Raw genomic sequence first — 27,107 nt, forward strand, 5'->3', positions numbered from 1 at the left:
GACAGGCCAGAGAGGATTCTTGCCGGTCATCCTGGAAAAGAGGTAGCCTTCATATAGGCCTAATATATTGGTGGATACATATGTGGAACAAGTCTTCCTAGCATCATTGTAAAGGCTAGTCAGAGCAATGAGAACCACAGTCACATTGATTGTATAAGAATGAAACTCTTGATAGGAGAGAAAATAGACAAAAAAGCAATTTGAAGCCTGGATGTAAAGTCCCAGTATTTTTGATTTATTACAGGGGCAAACAAATTGATATATGGAGCTCCAATATTTTAGAAGACTTTGGAAGCACCCTGGATGTTAACCACCTTTTGATGTTTTTCCACGATGAGCTTGTCGAGTTCCTCTGCCTTCAAATTCTGTTGGCCTACGAGATGTGCCAGCATCACAGTGCTATGCCTTGTTAGAGACCAGAGGCAGAGCGCCTGTGCTTCAATCACTAGAACTCTCCATTTGTTTCCACTCCGACTGTTGAGGCAATGCATCATAATAGTGTTGTTCATCTGAAGGGTAGATGTGGAGATCAATGAGAGGAAAGATTTCAAACTGAGGTGGACTGCTCTCAGATCCAGCACGTGAATGTGATACTCATGGTCCAAAGGAGACCCGGTCCCCTGATCTGAGAGGCTGCCACCATATTCCTCAATCAGCAAACACTGACATATGGTGAAGGCAATTTTGTAAATGGAATTCTCTAAAAGCATATTCTTCATGTATAATCTGAACAAAGATGAAGAGGAATAATTCAGGTGAATTTTGACCTATCATACTCATGTATGCAGCCACAGATCTTGCAGACACTCTTGTAGGATGTCAAGCAAATAAACCTTTGAAAATACAGGACACTGAGTGTTCTAGGAGAGAGGAAACTAGTCTGTCATACAGACTCTTGTTCATGTCTGGAAATTTGTTCTGGATAGTCCATCCTCTGAAAAACACTTTGGCAATGCATTTGTCCAGTGCTGCTCCTCAAGTACTGGATGATCTGAACAGGTTATAGAATTGATTTTGCCAATTGAAACAGCCAAACATGAGTGAAGAGATCTTTGAAAACTGTTCTTTGGCGCTTGGAGAACGCCTGGGGAGCACACATCAGTTTAGAAGACAGAACCTTGCATTGCCAGGGAGACATCCCTCTGAGGAATCTTGCTGCTCTTTTGTGCGTTTGGCATGAAGGAATGTAAAAGAATGGGTCCTGTAGCTCTACGGAGTACATTAAATTACTAGTTTCCAGATTTATTATAGGGAAATACTCCAGGTTAGGCTCGTATTTGTTCCTACAGGGTGTATTTGGAGTATATGCCCTTGTTCCTTTATTTTTTAAGCCAACGCCTCCGCATTCTTTTGTACGAGATAGGCCTTCCCACATCGGATCATTCAGGGCCATGTTATCAATATGCTTGGTGGTATGCTCGGAGGAGTGGAACAAAATTTGATTCTGTATTCTGGACATTATCAAGCAATTATCTGCCTCTAGTTATCCTCTACCACAAGAGGAAACAACTGAAAATGTGTATCTCTCCCCTACCACAGTGGTGGTTTGAAATGGAAAAGTAATTAAATCGATTTTTGAGAGGGGAAGACTTTCACAAGGTTGAGGAAACACTCTGGGATAAAATGTCCCTCTGGCAGCTTTTGCCTGTGGAAAAAGGGAACATGCTCATAGGAGCTTTGCAGCTGCTGCTGTCTTTTTCAGTAGGAAATGTGGGAACATCCTTTACTTCTCAAATAGCCTTTAAGGTGTATCTTTCGAAGTTCTTTGCATTTCCCAAGACCAACCAATTTCAGTTCATTAGCTTTCATTCACTGGATTTCATTGTCTGCATAGATGGTGAAACGAGGAAATGCTGCGCTATGGGCACCAAAGGCAACTCAAAGCCTGGAAATATTGATAAAATACTGTGGCGTTATCATTAAGCCGCAAGATCTGTCTAATATTTTGCTGCACCTACCGATTATGTGGAGATTGCAAGTGCTTCTTTTAAAACATCTCTGAATTCACAGCCACTTTCTTCAGTGTTCAAAATTTACTCCATTGCATCCCGTAGAGCTCCATTTCACCTACCCAAAAGAGCAGAGGACCTAGCTGCCTTCATGAAGTTAGAACATGTGCATCATTCTTTTCCCAGATAATATTCCTTACTGTTTTCTTTCAAAGGGGAGCTGTATTGTAGCACTTCATAGAATACAAGACTACAAAATCTGGAGACTGTGTGTCATGGATAAAAAAAAGTTAAGAATGTGCATGCTTGAATTACTTCTATAACCTTCCATGTATAACTTCATTGGAGTAGCGTGTAAAAAAAGAGTCTTCAAAACTGGTTCTAACAAATGTGATAACACGGTCTAGTTTTGGGTTCCGGAGGTCATCCAGATGGGTTTATAAAAATTACAGAGGAACAGCTTCAACGTTGAGATACTTTACTACTCGATTTATCAATGTGTTGCCTAGAACCATCATTTACTGTAGCGATCTGAGAAGATAGAGAGTTCAATGTTCTTAGAAAACATGTGCTCAGTGGTACCAGCCATGGATGTACCTTCTCCAAGGTGGGAGAGGAAGAGTGTGATCTCACCTAAAAGACGTTCTTGTCTTGGTCTTTCAGGAGGGGAATGCTTCCTTTTTATATCTCAAATTGGATTACTTTCCTTAAATAAGGTTGCCTGAGGATCTTCCTTTTGTTTCTTATTGGAAGACTTCTCAAAATATCACTTCCATGCCTCGTGACTTTAGTTTAAAACAGTCACAGAATTAAGGCATTGTCATCTAACTAAAAGAGCTGGACCTCACACGAGAGGTGTGAGGCATCTGCGGTCCATGCAGGTAACAGTGGTGGGGCCGGGAGGGGGTTATTTTGAGGGCCAATGCAGATTGAAAATTAAATAAATAATTAAATTTCCCTCGTTATCATCTTTCGGAATCCTCCCCACCCGGCCCCATTGCGGTTACCTGCATGGGCCGCGGCTGGTGTGAGGCTGTATTGCATTCTGGGAGATTTAATGCTATGGTGGAGGGGAGGAAAGGAGGCACTGGATCTATTCAGGCAATTAGTGGTGGGAAGGAGCAGGGGAAGGATACAGCTTTATAATCCATTTGAGGATATTGCTACCCCGGAACAGTCGTACTGCAAGATCTGAATGGCTCTTGGGTGATCACAATCAATCAACACTACCCAAAAGCAGATTTTACAGTCAAATGGAGCGCTGTAGGTCTTCTGGTCATACAATGCAAAATGTGGACATGGTAGCAAGTTTGTTATATAAATCAATGAAAAATGGCATTCACCACTCATTTTTCTTAAATGCTTTAGTCATATTTAATTAGAAAGTATCCAATAAGCATCATATGCAAAGTCAAATATTCAGGTGGCAACACAGTTGCTCTTACGAATGATAACAATATTAATGAATGCTCTCGAAGAAAGGAGACAAGAGTGGGATGGGGAGTGTTGAATCAGTGAGTGTGGGACAAGAAAAAGGTAAGGTGACATATATACATTTTGGCGCATGAAATGGAACCTTTTTCAGCCTGATAAAGGTCAATCGTTCCTAGTATCCAAACAATACTCAATTGTACATGTTAATTGTCACATTTAGTTCATTGAGCTTGTGTAGAGGTAGTTTACGTTTCGACCCCAGATAGAGAGGGTAACTGTCGTCCTCACGGGGGGGTCTTCTTCAGGACCGTGTGATTGAGAGCACCTAAATGTAAGGAAAAGCGTGTGAGGTGCTGAGCTACTTGTGGGAATAGGGTGAATGATAAAAGTAAGTGCGGTACCTACTTGAGAAAGAAAACACGTTGAGTGTGTAGTCTTAGAGGGACAACGCTTGAGTGCAGCAGAAAGTCCAAATGTGAGGTCATCAGTCTCTCACGAGTGCGAATGAATCCACAGTCAATCTAATGGCAAAGGAGAGCAAGGTCGGCAAGCTAATTTAGAAAGTCACGGGTTGCGTTAAAAAAGTGTTGTAGGAACAATATTGACTAAGTGGGGGTGGTATAAACTAAAAAAAACAATGGATCAAGGCAGGAGGTCGTCACTGTGGGTGGCCACGAGGGTCTGGACTCTTGGTGACAGGCTACAGAATGAGTTGGAGCAACTGAGAGTGCTGGCGGTGACTGCAGCCCGGGTATAGGAGCTTAAGTCCGAGGGTAAAGCCACTGAAAATACCTCGTACATACAAGACTTAGGATCAATTAAAGAGGCAATGTTTAAACAAAAGGACACTGTGGTATGAACGCTCCTAAGCGTTTCGGGTCGCGTTGGATTGAGAGGAGAAGCAAAGCTTAAAGTAGTGGATGCCGTGTATTAGTCGGTGCCTGATATCGGTTAACGGGGTTGTGGCGATCAATGTGAATGCAAGCGAAGTTAGGGGGCTGAAAAATTAAACGGTGATTCCAGCCCGGGTACTGGAGCTTGAATCCGAGGGTGAGGTCACTTAAAATCCCTTGTACGCAAAAGACATTAGGATCAATTAAAGAAGGAGTGAGGGGAAGCGGAAATGTTTAAAAAGGACACTATGGTAAGAACGCTCCTAAGCGTTTCGGGATACGTTAGAATAGAAGGGAAGCAAAGTTTAAAATAATGGATGCCGTGTTGGTGCCTGAAATCGGTTGACGGGGTCGTGGCGATAAATGTGAATACAAGCGCAATAAGGGGGCTGAAAAACTTAGCGCATCGGTGGCCGTGCGGCACGTCAATAGGCGCGGCTGTCAAAAAACCTTTGTTAAAGAAGGATTACGTACACCGCACGGTGCAACCGCTTGTTGCTGCGTGAGGGGCTCGTCGGGAATTGGCCAATGGGGGAGCTGGAGGCGAATGACGTATTGAGTGGTGCGAGTGTCACTCCAAGGAAAAGTAAACGATGGAACAGAGCCCTGTTATCAAATGCTTGGATGCGCAGTATATGTCAGGAAAGGGAAAATAATCACACATTTGCACATTGAAGCGGCCTCCTAAAAAATACCAGGATTAAAATAATGGGTTCAAGTTCAAAAAGCTGAATAGCGATCAAGTTCCAAATGTTCAATAACGATCAGAGGTACAGGATCAATGGTAGTGACTAGTGTAGACAGTTGCACAGACAAAAGGCATTACTGATATTATCTTAAGTGGAGATGAAACAAGCAGTAATGTACATTCAGACTCAGATGCATGAAACGTGTTCGCATTGTCTAAGATACATAGCTCAATATACCACATGTGTACAGGTCAAACAGGATCAATGCTAGTGACTAGTGTAAACAATTGTACAGAAAAAAAGGGCATAACTGTTATCTTTAGTGGAGACGAAACAAGCAGTAGTGTACATTCAGATTAGATGCATGAAACATGTTTACATTGTCCAAGATACATAGCATGATATACCGCATGTGTACAGGTCACGCAGGTGTCAGAAAGGGTACAACACCTATTCAGTAGATATTCCTGCGAGTTGGGCGTTGGTGCCGTCCTGTTCATGGAGTCCATTTATAACAGTGTCAAAAAACACATCCATTTACATTCCCTAAGGTTCAGAAAGGGTCCCAGATCCCCGCCCCGTGGGCCCACAGACACCTTTTTAATTACTAGCCACTTGATCGATTCAGGTGGGTGTGCAGGGATGGAGAAATGTTCTACAAGTGGAGCCCCACTTGTTTTACACCTTATTCTACTGCAATGTTGTAGGATTCTCTGTTTTATTTTCTGTCGTGTGTGTCCAACGTAAAGTTGGTTGCATGGGCAGATGATTACGTATATCACATCACGTGTTGCAGTTAGTGTGGGCTTTAAGGTCTATTGCATGGTGTTAGCAACAAGCTGCTGCACCGCGCGGTGTACGTAATCCTTCTTTAACAAAGGTTTTTTGACAGCCGCGCCTATTGACGAGCTGGACGGCCGCCGACGCGGTAAGTTTTTTCAGCCCCCTGATTGCGCTTGTATTCAGATTTATCGCCACGACCCCGTCAACCGATTTCAGGCGCCAACATGACATCCATTATTTTAAACTTTGCTTCCCTTCTATACTAACACGACCCGAAACGCTTAGGAGCGTTCATACCATAGTGTCCTTTTTAAACATTTCCGCTTACCCTCACTCCTTCTTTAATTGATCCTAATGTCGTTTGCGTACGAGGGATTTTAAGTGACCTCACCCTCGGATTCAAGCTCCAGTACCCGGGCTGGAACCACCGTTTAATTTTTCAGCCCCCTAACTTCGCTTGCATTCACATTGATCGCCACAACCCCGTTAACCGATATCAGGCGCCGACTAATACACGGCATCCAATACTTTAAACTTTGCTTCTCCTCTCAATCCAACGCGACCCGAAACGCTTAGGAGCGTTCATACCACAGTGTCCTTTTGTTTACACATGGCCTCTTTAATTGATCCTAAGTCTTGTATGTACGAGGTATTTTCAGTGGCTTTACCCTCGGACTTAAGCTCCAATACCAGGGCTGCAATCACCGCCAGTACTCTCAGTTGCTCCAACTCATTCTGTAGCCTGTCACCAAGAGTCCAGACCCTCGTGACCACCCACAGTGACGACATCCTGCCTTGATCCATCGTTTTTTTAGTTTATACCACCCCCACTTAGTCAATATTGTTCCTACAACACTTTAACACGACCCTTGGCTTTCTAAATTAGCTTGCCGACCTTGCTCTCCTTTGCCATTAGATTGACTGTGGATTCATTCGCACTCGTGAGAGACGGATGACCTCACATTTGGACTTTCTGCTGCACTCAAGCGTTGTCCCTCTAAGACTACACACTCAACGTGTTTTCTTCCTCAAGTAGGTAGCGCACTTACTTTTAGCATTCACCCTATTCCCACAAATAGCTCAGCACCTCACACGCTTTTCCTTACATTTTGGTGCTCTCAATCACACGGTCCTGAAGAAGACCCCCTCGTGAGGACAACAGTTACCCTCTCTATCTGGGGTCGAAACGTAGACTACCTCTACACAAGATCAATGAACTAAATGTGACAATTAATTGAGTAGTGTTTGGATACTACGAACTATTGACCTTTATCAGGCTGAAAAAGGTTCCATTTCATGCGCCAAAATGTATATATATATCACCTTACCTTTTTCTTGTCCCACACTCACTGATTCAACACTCCCCATCCCACTCTTGTCTCCTTTCTTCGAGAGCACTCATTAATATTGTTATCATTCGTAAGAGCAACTGTGTTGCCACCTGAATTTTTGACTTTGCATATGATGCTTACTGGATACTTTCTAATTAAATATGACTAAAGCATTTAAGAAAAATGAGTGGTGAATGCCATTTTTCATTGATTTATATAACGTACTTGCTACCATGACCACATTTTTCATTGTACTGTCTATAGAGACCCAGGTCTGGTAGTTTTAGGTGGGCCACCCCATTAAAACTCAACACTCTCAGAGTAGGTCTTCTGGTCATCAGGTCAGCTTCCCCTTGATTGTACACGCCGTCTCAAAGGTAAATTACTCTCTACATAGCATAGTTCACAGCAGCAAGACTTCACAGAATCTTGTCAGACTAAGGCAGAATCTGTAGCTTGAGAATGCGAAAGAAAACACTAGCCTGCAAGTGTTATAAATGTGTTTGGGGGTCATATTTTGGACACCTCGTCCCGTAATACAGAAAACGTGAAGAAATGCAACTGCCGAATGTTAATGATCACCAATGGTTGCTGCCATTAGACTAAGATTTTTGTTTGCCGAGTATTTTCATGTTTTGTGTAATATGTGGTCTACTTGCAACAGCACTGTCTATAGCATGTATAGATGGTTATTATGCAAATTCTGGGGTAGCTTCAGAAAAATGAACTGTGCTGTCTCATTCTCCAGTCACTTGCATCCCACTGCTGTAAAACTATGGTGAATTTCAAGCTCTGAAATGACTTTACGAACACATGATGCCACTAACGTGCTGATGCCCCAAGAGTAAGTCTTGCTAGTACTAGTCTTCACTAACTCTCCTTCCTCCAACTCTTCTGGTCATTCTACACTAACCACAGACCCCACCCCGGATATTGCAACCTGCATCAGTGACAGTTTTGCTTGAGGAAACTGTGGTTTCCTGCGCCTGACACTGCAACACCAGGGTGTGCTTCAACAGTACAACTGTTGCGGAAGGCAGTCGTTCCCCAGCCAACTAGAACTTGCAGTGAACTGTGCTACTTGGCATTTCCACAATCACACAACAAAAAACACCCCTTTATTCCAGATATTCTTGAAGGTAAAGAGATGAAAGAACAGTGTGATCCCAGCTGTTATACCCACTCGGATGGTCAACCCTGGGCCAGCACAGGCAATACAATAGATTCCCTCCAGGGGCAGTGTATAACATTTTCTTATTTCGAAAACATTAGCTCAACTTCAATGTACTTCCAATGCAGACATGTTTCTACTGGTACATAAGCAAGAGACGGGTGGGAAAAGGCCCATGGTGGAACGATGCATAATTGCAGTAAACTGGAAGAATAGCTTGTGGTAGTGCTTAATTTGTAAAACAAAAACCTAAGTGCCAGGGCCCTTATCAGGAGGCCACTGCAGCTTGCTTCGCACACTGCCCCAGCCGCCAATGACTTTACCAATATAACTACTAACCATCACTACAAGTTGGACAACTTACTGTTCCACGCCCATTAAGCTATAACAATGGCTTGACTGGTGGGTATTTTCTGTTTTTCTTAAATACCGAATTAATAAACAATTATTGTTGAGCTAATCTCTAAACTGGACAGAGAACCACCATGTGGTAAACTGCTTTAAGCGCCGGTGTTGACAATTAAGTGCCGGTGCCAAGCCCTGGAAACCACAGGCTCAAATTAAGCACTGGCTGGGGGGGTCCTAGTGCAGAAGTGGTAAGTGGTAGAACAGGTCAAAATTGTATGATACATATCAGGATTTAGATGTTCAGGCAGATGTGCTGCCGTTTTCATACTGGAATAGCAGGAGGGGTGGCAGGTCAGGGTGGCAACGTATTGGAGTTAGTATGGGTTGTAGTCCTGGAACAGACCAATGCCCTCCAGGTCAGATTCAGGGACACAGACCAAAATGCATATGGTGCTTTGTCTGGAATGGCAAGAATAGCAGCACTAAGCTGCAGGGGACATAGCGGGACTTCAGCTGGGCCTCTGTAGGGTGTACACGGCAACTGCATGCTTTAGCCCTGGTCTAATGAAGTACAAAAGATTAATGGCGCCTCCAAACATGAAGTGAAAACGAGAATGGTGAACAGGCACAACACACACACACAGCATCTTCACCTCCCTCACTCCCTCGCACTTCCATCTGCACCTCGGTGCTCTTTCCAAATTAGTCGCCATATAGAAAAATTCAGCACCCAAACAGTCAAGGTACTTAGTATTTGCCAGAACGCAGTGCCACAGATTCAGAACAACTTCTTGTTTGGAATCAAAGGCACCATGCACATACATCACCAAAAGCATAACCAACACAGAGCAAAAGTCACAAAAGGGCGGATCACAAATGCAGACTTAATCTTTCTGTTTATCACAGCATAACCATCAGGTTTCACAGGTGACTAAGCAAAGACCCAAATTGTGCACCTTGGAATATATTCAGAATCTAAGAGGAGTTCTATACTTGAGATTCTGTTGGGTCTGAACAGAACCTTGGTTCGGAAATTGGCACGCATCTAAAACTGCATAACATTGACTTTCGATCCAAGCACCAGACAGTAGTTACTGCACTGGAAATAGGAAAACCTAGGGTAACAACAGCAGGAGTGTTGGATTTATTAGTTGTTGCACAATGTTGGATAGTGTCATGGGAGGAGAAGGCATGATTCCTCCCCCACGCTATGTCTTAACAGTCAAACATGCAGCTTGCCCCTCTGCCCAGCTCAAAAGCAAGATGGGTCACTGCAAATATGCCTAGACCAGGTCAAACAAATGTCTCTCCAGTTTTGCCAAGATAAGCAGGTGGTTGGATAAGGGACATAGGCTTGCAAGGAAGCCATCGTCACTAGCTTTTTCACGATGGTGATTTAAAGGTTGTTTTCAGTTGTAGGAGGAAGGCCATTGATTCAAATATCACAAGGGATTGCACTTAAGCTGCTCATTGTGACAAAACCTTACAATAGTGATGACAGAGTTGACCTTACCAATACGAAGGTGGTATTTGCAATTGAGCTTTCAATATCATTAGTATCCATCATTTGGAAGAAGGTTGCATACGGGAGAGGCAGTTTCACACCTCATACCGGTTTCTGTAACTGGTCCATTTCTTTGCCTCCTCCTATATTAGTGGCAGTGTGTTGCATGCATCTGTAAAGCACAACTCTTACTAGCATAGCATCGTAACGCCGGTGCCCTGCCTGGAGCAGACTTCAAGCTGGGATGAATGAATGTGTGCGGTTAGAAAGATGCAAGGCTGGAAGGAACCACATGATAGAGGAGGTGCCTCAACAGCCTCTTGCATCTCTTCCGAAAAGCAGACATCGATGTGGAATACAGAGGCAGCTAGGAATTGCTCAAACCTAAAACCCAAGTCAGGGCCACCCAGATACAAGACGTCAACATCCGGATAAGATCCTCCTAAAACACTGCAACGGTGCAGGAATGCTGGAAAAGGGGTTTATTCTTTGGCAATGTAGGGCAGAGGAGCAGCGCTCCATCTCTCTTTGAATCCATCTAGAGCTGCAGCTCTCAAATCAAATAAGAGGTGGAACAGTGGTAGGATCACTTAAGTATCAAAACCCAGAACAGTCTCCCAAGGGAGAACGATCAGTTTTCATTTTCTAGCTACTAGTGGCCTGCCAGCAAAGAGAAAGTGTATAAATATAAAGATAACAACAGCGCCTTGAATCAGAAAGAAAAAGGAGCTATAATTTTAAAGCAACACAGATTATTAGTGGGGTTGCTCAATAAGTGGGATTATTCTGCCAGACAGGGATCTTAACTGATCTTGTGTATGTGGCCCCTTTGTCTGGGTTGAACGAATCCCGTGACCATTCAGGCACAAGAGAGTTGCCTACAGCCCAAGAATCTCTCTTCTTTGCTCTTTGTATGCCTGATAGTCTGCTTAAAATGTGAAATGCTTAGCGCTACACCATAGTAAGAAAGCTGCAGATGTGGTAAACTGTGTTTTATAATATAATCCACATTTGTAAAGCGCGAACAATCACCCGTAAGGGTCTCTAGGCGCTGGGGGCCGTCAGGAGGATTAAGCAAGCTATTGCCCAGAGTCACATGGTGCTGGGCTAAGCTGCCGCCGGCGCCGGGGATCGAACCATGATCCCCAGATTCCGGAGTCAGTCGCCCTGGCCGCGGCGCCGCACCTCTTCCTATGGAGGTAGGAGAGAAGTTATGAGGGCTAGGGGCGAACTGAAGCTACAGAGACCACTTTGGGTTTACGCCACAAGTACACTTTAAAGGAGCTCATGGCCTTTTATCAAATGACCTCCTTCCCCCTTCCCCCCCACCCCATATGTAAACTCAACGAAGAAGCATGTGATTGGGTCATTGCATGTAATCACAAGAGCTTCAGTTAACTTGTGACAATGCTGAAGTCCTCAAAGCAAATTATGCTTCTCTAGGACTGATGCAAAAAACAAACAATATGCCTCAGCAACAAGTCAAGACAAACCTACACAAGAGTATGTCAAGTCTATGAGCACACTTCTTCATAAGGTGTGTGCAGACTCCCAGATGTATGTTTCGCCGTACACACTGAAGTTTTACCTGTTCCAAGTGCATCATTATCTGTGGCTGGACCCGGGGGGGGGGCGCAGAGAATGAGAATGCGAGAGAATGAGAATGCGAGAATGAGAGAATGCGAGAGAATGCGAGAATGCGAGAATGCGAGAATGCGAGAATGCGAGAATGCGAGAATGCGAGAATGCGAGAATGCGAGAATGCGAGAATGCGAGAATGCGAGAATGCGAGAATGCGAGAATGAGAGAATGAGAGAATGAGAGAATGAGAGAATGAGAGAGAGCGAGAATGCGAGAGAGCGAGAATGCGAGAGAGCGAGAGAGCGAGAATGCGAGAATGCGAGAATGCGAGAGAGAGAGAGAATGCGAGAGAGCGAGAGAGCGAGAGAGAGAATGAGAGAATGAGAGAATGAGAGAATGCGAGAGAGAGAATGAGAGAATGAGAGAATGCGAGAATGCGAGAGAGAGAATGAGAGAATGAGAGAATAAGAGAATAAGAGAATAAGAGAATGCGAGAGAGAGAATGCGAGAATGAGAGAATGCGAGAATGCGAGAATGAGAGAATGCGAGAATGCGAGAATGAGAGAATGCGAGAATGAGAGAATGCGAGAGAGAGAATGAGAGAATGCGAGAGAGAGAATGAGAGAATGAGAGAATGCGAGAATGCGAGAATGAGAGAATGAGAGAATGCGAGAATGAGAGAATGCGAGAATGAGAGAATGAGAGAATGAGAGAATGAGAGAATGAGAGAATGAGAGAATGAGAGAATGCGAGAGAGAGAATGAGAGAATGAGAGAATGCGAGAATGTGAGAATGAGAGAATGCGAGAGAGAGAATGAGAGAATGCGAGAGAGAGAATGAGAGAATGCGAGAGAGAGAATGAGAGAATGAGAGAATGAGAGAATGAGAGAATGAGAGAATGAGAGAATGAGAGAATGAGAGAATGAGAGAATGAGAGAATGCGAGACAGACAGACAGACAGACAGACACCCCCACACAGAGTGCCCTGGCTAAATCTTTAACCATTGAAGCAAATTCACTTCAATTGATGGAATCTACAATTTTATATGCAACTTCCTTTGAGTGTCAAGCTATAGTCAATGAAACCGTTACATTTGTGTGATTCAGCGATATCCACTCATCTAGGTACAGCACACCATTCAATTAACAGTACTCTGTTTTCCATTACTTCAGCAAGCATTGAAGGACTTAAAATTAAGATGATATTTAAGGATCTGATCCAAGTTTTCCCTCATGAACACAGAAGCTTTGCTGGACACCATCCAGAATGAAGCACTTAGCAGACACCCTGCAAACTGGCATAGCATACATTTCAAGAACATGCTGCACTTTTAGTTTCACAATCAGCAGATGGTGAGGAACTTCTGCTTTGACAAGGACAGGAAAAGCTGTTACTAAGTGCAGAGACTAATGTTTTTTCCGTTTGTATTCTTGTTGTGCACATGTTCCGTTTGAAAAAGCACAACCATAACCAAGTAAAACCGGGCGTTGCTAGCCCAGCTGCTTCTTCTTTAAGAATCAACTGGAACCAGGTAAAAAAAACGAAATGTAGAAAAAAAAGTAAAGTTGACTATTGTTGGGATGAAAGTCCTGGCAGGGCTTAGAAAAGCAATGTTCTTTACAATGTGCCCTTTTTCTGATTAGCTTAGTGTTTTTTTTAAATAGAGTGAGCTGGACACTCGTGGAGTCTCTTGAAGGTTCTCCATTTCCTCCCTATTCTGCTCATCAGGGCTGTGCTCCGATGTAAGTGTACCGTCTTTCAGAGGAAGGATGGCTACTGTCCCCATAACTCCAGCTAAGTGGTCACCGCCATGTAATCAAACACATACTCCTTCCCAGATCCTTCTCCCCTAAACATGCTCTACCCAGTGAGCGTGAGCAAAGGGGGAGCAGTTCACCCACCAGCACAGGTAGGAGTAATTGAACATGGAATAATGCAAACTCCATGATTGGCTTTGGTTTCCATCCTAGGCTAAGAGAGGAGAGTAAGAACATGGGACGATAGTCGGGATGGATATGGACCTGCAGCCTAATGTGGGTGGAAGATATTTGACAAGGAGCTGAAGGCTCCTTTCATGGTGGACCCAAGTCTGAGAGGTCTGCATGAAGACTTACTGCTTTGACCTGTGCATACTTGACATGAGGAGACTGCAGGTCTGAAGAAGCCGATCCGACAAGCACATGATCGAGCAGACTAGATCTTTGTAGAGAATGTGTCAACTGCTATCACACAGGAGCCTTGAGATTCACGCAGCCCAGCTGACCAGAAAAAGGAACAACTTAAGTGTATCATCTGGGTGGTAAAGCTGCATGGTCGCTTGCCAATGAAAGAGCTGGTCTATCACCCTCATGTACTTGTATGGAGGCTAGATAGCCCTACTTTGTCAGTCACAGAAAGAAACCCGCTTCACATCCTCACCATGGGTCTGGATCTGCTGGCTGGAGTGGATAGCCCCAATTCCGGACCTCTTTGAACCATTCTTCTAGACCTATAGTTCTGGAGATTTTAACTTTATAGCTCTGCTCATGCTTTAAAACTGAAATCAACTCCCCCGTAGGAACTGGCACATGCTCTGACTATCATGGGTATTCCCACCACTGGAAAATACTAACCTTCATCTCTTTGATCCAGAAATGGGGCCCCTAAAGTTGTTATCCAGTGAAACTCCGTAGTGCGTGTTGGTCCAATTAAAAGAAGCACAACCAGCTGGACCCTAAATTGGTTCCAAACATAGTGTCATTGACACATACTTTCCAGGCAAAAGTGAGTGGACCCCAGTGTTACCACTAACTACATCATCAGAGCATCAGTAACTTCAGTCTGTGGGCCTTGTTTGCCTAGTGAGTTTCTGGGAATCAAATTTTTTGGGGGAAATATTTTATTTATATTGAATACTGGAAACTCAGCAGTTGAGGGATAAGCGCACCAAGTAATCTGGTGCGGTATACAAAGGTGGACCAATATGACTAATAGGACAACACAGAGTGAAACAAAGCTTCTTCTTTGTTATGAAAATATTTAGTTACACTGTCCACATACATTCAAAGAAAAAGCTATTTCAATTGGACACTCAGACCTTACAAGAATCCCTAACAAGTTCCAACTGCTTAAGGGCTGTTTTATAAAGTGTCTCCTAGTAGGACACTTGTATAATAAATATGAAAGGTACATACAATACTGTTCTTCAGTACTATGTCAAATAGAAAGATGATTTCTAGAGGCTGTATACTAGGAAAACAAGGTAAACCCAAAAACGAATACATTTTATAGAAAATAAATGGAATGTGTCAAATATACACACAAAACCTTTTATTACAAATGTTTACATGTAGCCTTCTTTTTGGGTGAGTGCAACACTGTATGTATGGTACATAATTAATTTCACTCTATGAAGTAGAAAGGCCATAATATAGAACATGGTGTTCCTTTACTCCCTTTCAAGGCATCATTATGAACTGTTAATTAATATTTTTTAGAATCTGCTCTAGCCAGAAAACTAAGCATTGTTTTTATTGACAACCCACTGATATCAATGTGCAGTAAAATATCAAAATAGCAAGGGAGCGCCACATAAAAGGTCTTTATTTGTACGATATGCCATAATTTGAATTTCTTTTCCTGTGAATTTGTCTAATTTGCAGCATAACGTGGGCATTCATTGCTACAGAATTGCAGTAACTCTAGATTTATTTTATCAGAGTTACTAAACCGTACCATCCCGTTAAGTAAGCCTCAACTGCACTCACTAGTTGCCAAGTGCTCAAAGGAAGTATCAAGGTTTTCTAATTGGCGTATCACAGCAATGTGGCTCTACAGCCAAGTACCATCCAGTAGCCACAGACTACCCAGTACCTCTAGAAAAGGTGCTACACACATGAACACTAAAACCAGAGGTAAATAAAGCGGACTGCAGTAAAACATTGCAGGGGAGAAATGTTAAAATGGCAGGAAAATGTGGCATTGTGGTGCAGAACTGTGTCCAATTAATTGCACACCTGTGACGAAGGGGGGGCATAAAGAGTACATGCTTAGGCCCTCTAAATTTGAACATTCATGGCCCCATCCAGTGAACCCTGCCCGGACTCTAAGATAGAAAATAATTTGCCATGAGTTGCTAATATGACCGAACTGTCATCCTAGTACTCTCAGCCAAGTCACACCTCTATGCGCTATCCACATGGGCAACTGATTTCCTCGTCTCCTCAATGGTGAAAGGGAAAAGCAAATAAAGACAGGTTTATCAAGATGAATAGCAGGAAAAGACTGTACCCTCCAATCAGGGAGAGGGAAGGACGGAATACAAAAGTCATTAAAAGAAAGGACATGTAGTTAAGAGCTGAGAGATCCACTTCCTCTCCTGTCTACCAGCTGGTCTTCAGTCTAGCAGGAAGACCCAAATATAGAGAATTGCTGATATGTACACCACCCGCAGGCAATCACAGTCCATGTTATTGCTGTAGCTTGACAGAAGACAAGAGGTGGGGAGTTGTGGTGTTACATGTTCCACAAGTCAATAACCAAAACCCTGCTGCTGAGGGCCATGGACCTTCAATGTAACGTTCAAGGCTGCTTCCCTTGCAACCCTATTCAGCCTGTTTGTAAAACTACTGTTAAAGTCCTGGAAGATCCTGGTCAGTCTTCACAAACCTCACAATTCACAATGGGAGGGTTAACGCAACAGGTGAAGCAAAGGAAAGGCTTCAAGTTCTACTTGCACATAAATACAACCTGCCCCACCCCCCTTCACCCCCATATTTGGATATATGCTAATGTTCTTTATAGGACAGGGATTATGTGATAGCTAGGACAACAAAGCTGATCTATTAGCCTTTTAGACGGAGTACAAATACCCTGTAGAAGATGTTATAAGGGAAGGGAGAGACTGGCAGTCACCCAAACCATACAATGATGTTGGGTACTCCTAAAGCCAATTGGCTCTCTCCAATAATCTTTCTGAAAATCCCTCAACCAATCATTCAGCTGTCAGAATTTGGCAGAGCCTAAGTCCTGGACACGTCAGACGCAAGAAAGGCTGCGCCAGGTGAGAGATAATCAGTAGGAACTCAGAGAGGGGCAACATATGAACACAGCGTTAGTCCTAGAGCAGGTACAACACTGCCAGGACTCCTAACCCTCACACTCTCCTCTTTCTGGAACAGAAATGTGAAGGGGTAGAAGAGGAAGTAGCAATTAGGGAAAACGTAATGTACTCCATTCTAGGCCATTGACACACTGTTTACCCAATAATGGGCACTTAAAATGCTGGAGTCACCCTACCAGTGAACCGAACACTTATGTAAAATTGTGAAATATTTCATTACACCAGGCTAGTCTACAGGGAGCATGGGACAAAGATGGCATTCGGATTGGTAAAGACCAGGTGCGCAAATTGGAGACTGGAGTCAAAGGGACACATGCCATTACGGACTGTCAACAGTTGTCCAACGGAGGATTAAAACCCCGACAAATATCCTGTGAAGGTATGCAGCTGAAAATTTTGTACAGTAATGGGATGCAGTTGAGTACACTGATGCATGTAAAGGGTTATTACCGATACTCGTCCGGAGTTCCTCACAGAGGCTGATGTGGGGAAACTGGAGCATCTGCCTCCATTTTTTACTCTTCCCTTTTCGGTTTCCTCCGCCACCTGTGAGGAAACAAAGAATAAATCTCATTATATGAGAAAAGCAATAAGTATCAATGAAAAACAGGTGGTAGGCTGATGCAACCTAGGGGTGAATTCTTGAAAAGGAGCCCCATTCAAAGCAGTGTTAAGCTGGTGTAAGAAGGGCATCTGTAAAGCATCATCTCCTCCTGAAAAACTCAGCAGTTATAGACTGGTGCATCTCTTATTTCTGCAATGTAATTTTTTCTCAGCTTTAATGATATTTCAGATGCTGGACCTGCATATCTGCAGGGCAGCTTCGGGATTGAAGGTAAACACGCAGCATTAACATTAACCCCTTCAGTGCCCGCCCCTTTCCCCGCCCAGTGCCGGCCGTTGCATTAGCGGGCGGGGTCTATGACGAGCTGGACTCGTCATGGGCACAGCGCCACTGCGGCCCATGACGAGTCCAGCTCGTCATGGGCACTGAAGGGGTTAATATCAAGCAAGTGTCAAGGACCATGGAAGGTACAATACTGTAAAAACCCAGCAGAAACACCATGTCATCATGGACAGTGGTTTACATAAATAATTATGACGCCCCTAGCAACCAACATAGCACCAAATTCAAGACTGCTTTCCAACAGAACTACATGGAACAAAAGGTCGCACAAAATCAAATCACGTCCACCAACTCTATGCTTCAAAATCACTATCACAATGACAGAAAAATTAAGGCACTCCAAAGACATTCTCACACAATGCACTGCATCAAACAACACGGACAAGGATAGGCAACACGGATAACAGAGGAGGGCAAGACAGACAAGGGAGGTTGGGTGGGGAGTGGGCAAATTGGACAACGAAAAAAGGCTGCTGCTCCACTGCTCCGTCACTTCTATTCATCCGCTCTCTGTCACACAGTTCCTCCCTAGCCCTGCCCTCACTTCACCTTTCTGCACTTAAGTGGAATGCAAGACCTAATGGGTAGCCAAACAAGCATTGGCATAGTCAATAGGTCTCGCCTTTGGGACCTTATAAGTGTTTAGCCATGCAACAGTTGCATAACTAAATACTTATAAGGTCCCAAAAGCGAGACCTATTGTCTATGCCAAGCGGCAGTGAGGCCGCGAAAGTGATCGCGATCAAACATCAAAGCGGCCGTACGAATGTGAAAGTAATTGCGGTAAAGCGCGACGTGCGCGCCCGCGCACATGCACTGTAGCTCTAGGCTGGCCTGGTAGCACTTTTTGAAGCCCTCACAATAAGTATTGCCAGACCAGCGCATGCGCTGGGTCAGGCGAGACCTAAAAACATTTATTTTTCTAAAAGTCCCTTGGGGCACAGTCTGACCAGGGAACCGGATGGTTACTCCTTAGTTTCTTTCTCCCAACTCCTGGCCACAATACCAAGCAAAATAGTCACTTTACCCAATTTGGCTGTGCAGATATGTGCAATATACCATGATCCACGATTAATACTTAGATTGAGACTGAAAAGGAAGACCCAAAAGTCTGACACCAACCACTGACCCCAGAATATGAAGGTGGAGATGCAACACAATATGGCCCTGGCCTCCTCATGTACGATGTGACATGGTATGCACAGCCCCCTCCGAACATCAGCACCATGAGGGGTGTGGAATTACTACTCCCATAAACCCAGGACACATTGTTTGAGGTCAAGGGCAAGTTTTTATATTTATTTTGTTCACTGGACAAGGTGGCCCAAGCCTCTGCAGCACAAACTCTTCAGGTGCCAGTTTTTGGTACCTCAATATGGAACTGTGAAAAAGGGTTGATTGCCTACCCCAAGGTAAGGGTTGCCCATCTAAATAAGTTGTTCAAACGTGCACATGCAATTCAATAGTGCAAAAGCCTTTCCTACAAGAGAGCACTCTAAGGAAACGCTCTGAGCTCAGCTTGCATTACTTACAGTAGCATCAGTATAAAACTGTGCATGCTTGCAAAATGTAACAATTTGATACTACCTAGAAAGTATAGACAAATAACTACACAACCATAAAAGCAAGATTGGTGATTGGTTGCCTTCAAAATAAAATGTACACAAAAATTGAAACTTGATAAACTGTGGCGCAACTTTAAATTAAAGAAATTCTACAGCATCAGTAAAACAAATTTGCTAAATACCCCTATTCAAAATAAGCATTGACAAATCCAATTAGTCTCCTCTTTATAATACGTGGCAAGCTCCTGCCTTTTCCTGTAAAAGTATTGTTTAGTAAAGGTAAAAAGAAAAATTCTAAATACTGGATGAATAGCAAACATTTTAGGGTATCTAAAAAAAACTGAACATTACATTCAATATTTTCAAACTTCCGAAATACCATGGTTTATTTTTCAAATAATTCTCACTCTGTAACCTCTGAATTTTTTTTTTTTTTAAGAAGAATACAGAAAAGTCAGAATGTAAAAATAAATGCTTGAAAAGGCCTACTTTACTTTTCACAGGATTCAGCCACTTTGTCCTCTGTAGTAGCCAAGGGAGAAGAATCATGGGCCTGTAGAAGTGTCATGCTAAACACACCTGCCTCAGGCATCAACTGAGTATAACAAATGGCCCTCCCCCAAGCGCCATAAAAGTCTGTGTGTGCCAAAGCTTGCGCTTTTATGTAATACACATAATATAGAAGTTAAAACAAAAACAACCCTGGGGAAGACATCTAGAAAAAATATTTCTGTTGCTATACTTTTAGAGGGATGATAGGATTGGTGAGAGCAGTACAGTTTGAGGAGTTCGCGGGATGAGATGTCTTTGGGGGAGGGAGAGTGCAGCATGCAAGAGCTAGAACACATGCAATCTCATGGAGAGCTGAAAGAAGAAAAATAGTTCGCTAAATGTGAGAAATGAAAGGATACAAGTTAGACAATCAAAAGCATTCTAAAGAGACTATGCTTTAGAGGAGGGATGAATACCACAAAAGAAAGCAAAGCCATTGAATAAGAAATAAGCAAATGAGACTGGCAATAATGCCAGGTAATGTAAAGAACGGGCGGTGAGCCCACTGTGAGTTCACAACAGGTCTTTGCACTGTCCAGTCTGCAAACCCTACAAACAGATTAATAATGGAGAATCTGTGTAAAACAATCACAGGCACCATTATCGGCAACATGGAAATAGGGTCACAATTCCTGAAGAAAGTTTCAAACGTGCATCTATAGATTTATTCCTTTGCACTGGTGTAGAATTATGACGTTCAGGAAGTCATAAGAGTTCATAGAAGTAGGCCTGAAAACTGCACCAGCAAACATTCGTGATTTACATATCTGCTGAGGTGAAAAATCAGTGGAGAAACTGGAAATTCACTTTTACTACACCCCTGTTTTTCCCCACCATGGAAAGAGTTTTGCTCCTGAATTTGTCAAGAGTATATTTCCAACTATTTCCATGTGGGAAGAGATTGGAGAGGAGATGGTGAATATCCCTAAACATGCAAGTGTGATGGTGAGCATTCCAACTCTGGAGCTACAGCGTCCGGCCTACTTCCTGCTTCCCTACATTAATTTGCAGGAAGGTGGTAAAATCATAGCCTTGTTGTAATTCAAACAGCCATAAAATATTGTCCCTGGCATTATCAGAGAGGTCTTTATTAAAGCTCTTATCTAAAGAGAACGCGGTCATAAATGGTCACTTCACTGCATGAAACTAAAAAAGAGAAATAGACATCTGGAGCACCCAGTTGCTCGGACAAGTAGTTATTTTATTAAATTACACACTCATGGGATCCATAGGTACAGCCCTGATCCTGCCACCAACTTTGTAAATGCAATCTCCACCCGATCCTTGCCTCCTTCTTCACAGCCAGAGAGATAGACATGGACAAGCAAACCCAGAGATTCTGAAATAAACGTTCAGAGATTACTAACTACAATTGTAAACCTACTGTGGACTGCCCGATGTACCCTCATACTAATGCTTTTGGCCGCGGTTCACTGTCATGGCCTACTTTGCCAGTAATAGGGAATAAATGATTGTCCAGCTCATCAAGTTCATCATTGCTACATAACAACTTATCAAAGTCAAGTTACGATAGTCTCCATTAAAAAGTTAATTAGCAAGCTTTTCAGCACATCGCTGCGTAAGAATGTCATACTAGAGACATTTCAACTTGACCTACATTACAAACACATGTCTGCCTGGAGCAAAATAGAATAATGGACTAATAATATTGATCTAAAATAACAGTCTAAAAATGACTTAATTTGACGAGATTGAATAGATAAACAGCTCAAAATGGCAAAATGTATGCTATAGGTAAAGAAAATAAAAATCAGAAACATCTCAAAGCACATCCGCTGGTACCACCATCCCCAGTCAAGAAAATGAACATGGCTGAAATTTTGCAAGCAATATTAAAACTACCCACAATGCAGAAGCTAATCCAGATACCAATACTGATATTATTCACACCAAAATAGCTGAGCTTTGACAACAATGAGTAAACCAACCCGAAGAGTGAAAAGCCAATGTTAATTACTCCACTGTTCCAAAATGCAAAAAAACTAAACAACTTGATATGAACGGAACTTGCCAACAAAGTTACTAACTAGTAAATGGCCAGTATTAGAATCTTTTTTGGCTGAGGAAAAAATGCAAGCCAACTAATGCGAAAAATCCCTCAAATCGTGGGCTCCTAATTTCATAGATACCACATTGCCCCAGAGATTTTGAAGCAGAAGGAGTGCATAGGATACCTACCCATAAAGGAAGGGAAATCACTTAAAGTAATGATCTTTATATAAAAATAAACTTTAGCCAAAGCTCTCGATATGGGTCTTCCGGTCGAGTCAAGTGTATAAAAACATGTAAAAGTAAAAACACTGTCACAAGATGATCCTAAGGAGCTTGCTTTTTTTTGTTGCTTTTTTTTTTTTTAAATAACAGAGAATATTGAAAGGTAGATGGGCACCAATCAAACTAATTGGACACTTCAGAATACAGGTTCAGACCGAGCTATTTACATTGGTCTCACCTGTGTAATTTTAAACAGTTTCATAGACTGGTTCAGAGAACATGTGGATCTTTAATAGATTTCTAGGATTACACAGAGATTAGGACGAAAGAGGTCTAAAGTGAATTTAGGCCTCAAAATACTTCAATAGGGCAGATCTGTAGTCAAATACATGTAGAAATTGGAGGATACAAAAGACAATGAGAAATGATCGGAACTAAAAGAAGACCTGCATGGTTTAAACACGAATACATCTACAAGGTTAAATGGATTTAGATGTTCATAAAACAAAGTTTAAATGGGGTATGAATTTAAATGACAGCTACTTGGTATTCACCAACAGCATGTTTAAAACTTGTTAAATGCTTTATTAACTAAAAGGTTTAAGATCAACTGTATTGATGGTAGTTTTGAAGAATTGGGTGGATTGGGGATTAAAAAAGTTTTTTGTCCTGGAGAAGAGAGGGAGGTGGAGTATTAACTGCTGGTTAGTATGCAAACAGAATTAGGAGGTTAGTGGGGGAGGAATCCCAGATGTTGTGCATTTGCTTTTTATTAACGTCTTTACTCTTTTTTTGTTTCTTTCCCTTTCACCTGGGCGCGACTAGGCAAGCAGTGACTACCTGGCCACAGCAGTGGGATACAGTAGTTTGTTCAATGTTCTAGAGTACATCCAACTAAAGCTATGCAAACTATGCCAAGTTCAAGCCCTTCAGCATTTGTATCAGTGGTAGTGATGACGAGCAGTCCGGCTTCTTGGGTAGGTAATGCGGCGTGTGCAAACTCGGAGATCAATCACTCAGCATCACAATAACTGATAATTCAACCCAGTTCTTTACTTTACAAAGACAAGTACTTTATTACACACAAACTTAGAAAGACATACTAACGGGAACACCTAAGAAACTGGCACTAGGATTACCGTGCCTTGGGACACCACCCAACCCATCCCTTTAAATTGGTGTCCTTTGGCAAAGATAGGTAAGTTCTCCATATGGTTAGAATGAATATATAGTATGAATCAAGCATGAGGTGCGGATTACCCAGTTCATCATAAGCATCCCTCGGGTTCAATAAAGTCCCCTTTAATGTCCACCAACTGCAGGTAACCGTGTTCAAATCACAGCTGTCAGGGAACCAGCAACATACTACTTCACAAGCTCTAGCTTTTGGAAAGAAACTTAATGTGCAGAGGTCAGTCGCAGTCACACTTCTTGGCACAACATCAAGGTTGGCCACAAATCCATGGTTCCAGGCCCAAAGCGCAACACAGGAGAGAATGGCACCAGCAGTCCTGGGGCTTTCAGATCAATCTCTTCAGTCTTCCTTCTCCTGGAAGACAACATCAGATGGGTTTCGCTACATCTGACTGGACAGCCACATCTCCTACAGGGTTAGTAGACTCCTTCACTCTCGGCAGGCCGGCCGGCTTCTAGATGCCTCAGGTCAGATGAACACCTTCTTTCATCAAGGCAAGACTTCAGGTTATATTGCCTTACTTCTGGTAAGCTGGCTGTCAGTCAAATACAAGTCCTGGTTACACAGCAATCTTCCGAGTACTCTGGAGCACTCCCTTCCTTGGATATAGAGAGCTTAGAACTAGAACAAGAGGGTCAGTGGGTCTTCTGAAAGCAGACAACACTTTCAGGACCAGTTTGGGGTGGTTCTTGTAAGCATCCGTTCCAGGCTACTCTTTATTCTGAGTGGCATCCCTGTACAAAGAGTAGCCTTCAGCCTGGAGTACAGATTACAGAAGCACATACAGGTGCGAGCTTTCTGCACCTGGCTATCAGCCACAATAAACTGTAATCAGGGGAATGGCAAAAGCTAGCCTAAAAGGGGTCCCTTTCAATCTTAACAGGCAGCAGTCCCACACTTCACCTCCAGCACTTACCAAATGACAGTGCTATAAGAAGACTAATCAGCAACAATACAACTGTGCGGTCAGAGAAAAAAAAACACTGCACCTCGGTCTTGTGCACAGGAATACACCAGGCGTATCCAAAATGGATCTTATTTCTACATTACTCTGGCTCACTCATACACACAATGCATGTACACATACACAAACAAGCACAACATACACTCTGGATGTTAGCACTAGAATCTTTGTTAGCGCACAGAGGCGGAACTTTACACATGTAGGGCTGTAGTCCTCCACTACAGTGATGCTGACAAAAAGGTCTGCTCACAAGTACTGATTTGTAAAACACAGTATGCTGCCACCAACACCTTACATGCTAAACCGACGATGGGGACAGTTGTGTGCTTTCACAAAATAAGGGCACATTTGGTTCCCCCTCCTGGCCACAAGACAGGGTCCGGATGGGACCTTATGTAAAGGGGCAGGGACTGGCCAAGAAAAAAATGCACACACACAAAAAATTAGTGTGAGTCTAGCGTCCAAATCAAAAACCAGCATACCAGATATACTCACAGTGAACAAGTGACTTACCTTCGGTAATGCCTTAGCTGGTAGAGACTCCATCTAGTCGCAGATTCCATACCATAGAGTTATCCCCAGGAGTCAGACTACAGGAGTGAGAAGCCACAAATAACAGCGACCACTTGTGTGTAAAAATAGGGCCCTGAAAGGGAAAAGCCCTGTCCCTAGAAATCCGTTTGCAGAGTGGGGAGGATGGGGGTGGTCAGTAAGGAATCTGCAGCTACATAGAGTCTACCAGATAAGGCATTACAGATGATAAATAACTTGTACATTTTATAGACTTCTAACCGCATATTCCTTACCTTAGACTAAATTCATAGATACTCAAGCAATACCTCCCCGGAGGTGGGTCTGAGAACAATTTTACATCAAAAGATCCTGTAGGACCGAACGGGCAAAGTGACCATCCCGATGGACCAGACTGTCCAGGGAATAGTGAATGTGTACAGAATTGCTGCTTGGCAGATGTCCAGGACCGGGACTTCGCATGCTATCGCAATGGTCGTAGCCTTGGCTCTGGTGGGATGAGCATGAAGGCCCTCAGTGTGTTGCTTCTTGGCCAGTGCGTAGCAGAGTTTAATGCAGACCACGATTCACCAGGAGATGGTCCGCTTCGGTTCAAGGTGGAAACAATGCTATTTTTGGGTTCATTCAGTAAAGTCGCTCCCCTTCTTTAGAGGGATATGGCGGAGTATAAAAAGTAGGCAGGGTGATGGACTTTTGTCAGAATGGACGCTCTCATTCATAGAACCAGCTTATGTGGGTGGATGTTTAAGTATCTTGGTAGATCAGGCAACAGCAGAAAGGTAGCCCTTTAAGGTGCCCAGAGCAGAGCCCTACTGGGCAAGGGAAAGAATAAACAGAATAACCTGAAGGGGGGGGTCTACCTGGTTTTCTGCACACCATGCCATAAACTTGGCCACACGGCAGGTGTATACCGTTTTGGTGGAGGGACGCCTGGCTGTCATGATAACCGTGCAGACTTTGGATGGAAGGTCAAAAGCTGTCAACTTTTACGACTCAATCTGCACGTAAAAAGGCGGCTCCTTGACAGGTTCTGGTGAAGAACCCCCAACCCCCACTACTGTGACAGAAGATCCTCCTGAAGGGGAAGCCTTATTGGAGACCGATGGCCATGCTCAACAGCTCGAGAAACCAAACTCTGAGCCCAGCCTGGAATCACAAGGATGACTTGGTGCCGTTCATTCCTGATCTTTTTGAGAACTCTGAGCAGGAGTAGTATGGGCGGAAAGGCATACAGATGGCCTGAGCTCCACTCGAGACAAAAAACATCATTGAGCAAGAGGCGCTTTAGTAACTCCAGCATTCCAGAACAGCTGACATTCTCGGCGGTGGCAAACGGATCTAACCAAGGCTCTCCACACTGCAGAGAGACCTTGCACCACCTCCAGATGAGATGCCATTTGTGATTCCGCTAAGGCAGCTTCGTCTGAGTTTGTCTGCCATGGCGTTCAGAGAGCCCTCCAGGTGTTGAACCACCAGGGATTTACCCTGCTATTCCAGCCATGTCCAGAGATGCAGGGCCTCTTGACAAAGGGTCCACGACCTCACCCGGTCCAGTTGTTGCAGGAGCACATGGCGGTGGTGTTATCATATAAACCTGCATTAGCCTCCTCTTGTTGGAGGGTATAAAAGCTTTCAATACCGACCAGATTTTCAGTAGCTCCAGAAGGTTGATGTGGATTCCGCCAGAGACCAGAGGCCTCTAGTAGCCACATCTCCCAGAGAGCCGCCCCATCTCAGGAGGGGCACATCTGTCAACACGGTCATATCTGGTTGGGAGATGGGTTTGCTGCTTACCCAATCGCGATTTGCTATCCACCACTGCAGATCATTTGCAGTTCCCTCCGAGATCTGGACCATGGGGGGGAGAAGTTCACCCGATGCTGCGGCCACTGAAACTTCAGGTCCCACTGCAAAGCCTGCATATGTAAGCGGGCATGTGTCACAAGCAGGAGGCCATGAGGCCTAGCAGCCTCAGAGTCAGTCTCACCAAAATCCAGGATAGAGGCTGAATCATAGCCTGAATATTCAAGACACGCCATTTGGGAGTATCTGCACGAATCTACACTGTGTCCAGAACAGCTCAGATGAAAGGGAGATTCTGAGAGGGGGTCAGGTGTAACTTCAGCACGTTGACAGTGAACCCCAGCAAAGTGGGAGATGACAGCCTGGGACACGCCTGCCATCAACAACCAGTCACTGAGCTAGGGGGAAGACTGGCAGCTCTGATCTCTGCAGATGAGCTGCAACAACTGTTGTACTGTTCACAGGAGCCCCTGTGCTGGGATTGGACCAGGTCCCAAGCAGGACTTCTGTAAAGGCTTTATTAAATGGAAGAAGCAGTTCTGAAATGACTTTCAAGATGTTGGCCTAGAC

At 43.6% G+C, this 27,107-nt stretch overlaps 1 protein-coding gene across 1 annotated transcript in view; it reads right to left on the minus strand.

Annotated features, from left to right (window-relative positions):
- Positions 1–27,107, minus strand: part of GRK6 (G protein-coupled receptor kinase 6) — a 352,507-nt gene that overhangs the window by 280,118 nt on the left and 45,282 nt on the right. The window contains exon 2 of the mRNA XM_085618338.1: positions 17,236–17,331. Coding sequence (XP_085474464.1) covers positions 17,236–17,331 — 96 coding nt within the window. The remainder of the gene's footprint in view (positions 1–17,235; positions 17,332–27,107) is intronic.

The sequence above is a fragment of the Triturus cristatus genome, chromosome 7 (assembly GCF_964204655.1).
Source record: "Triturus cristatus chromosome 7, aTriCri1.1, whole genome shotgun sequence".
Taxonomy (NCBI): Eukaryota; Metazoa; Chordata; class Amphibia; order Caudata; family Salamandridae; genus Triturus; species Triturus cristatus.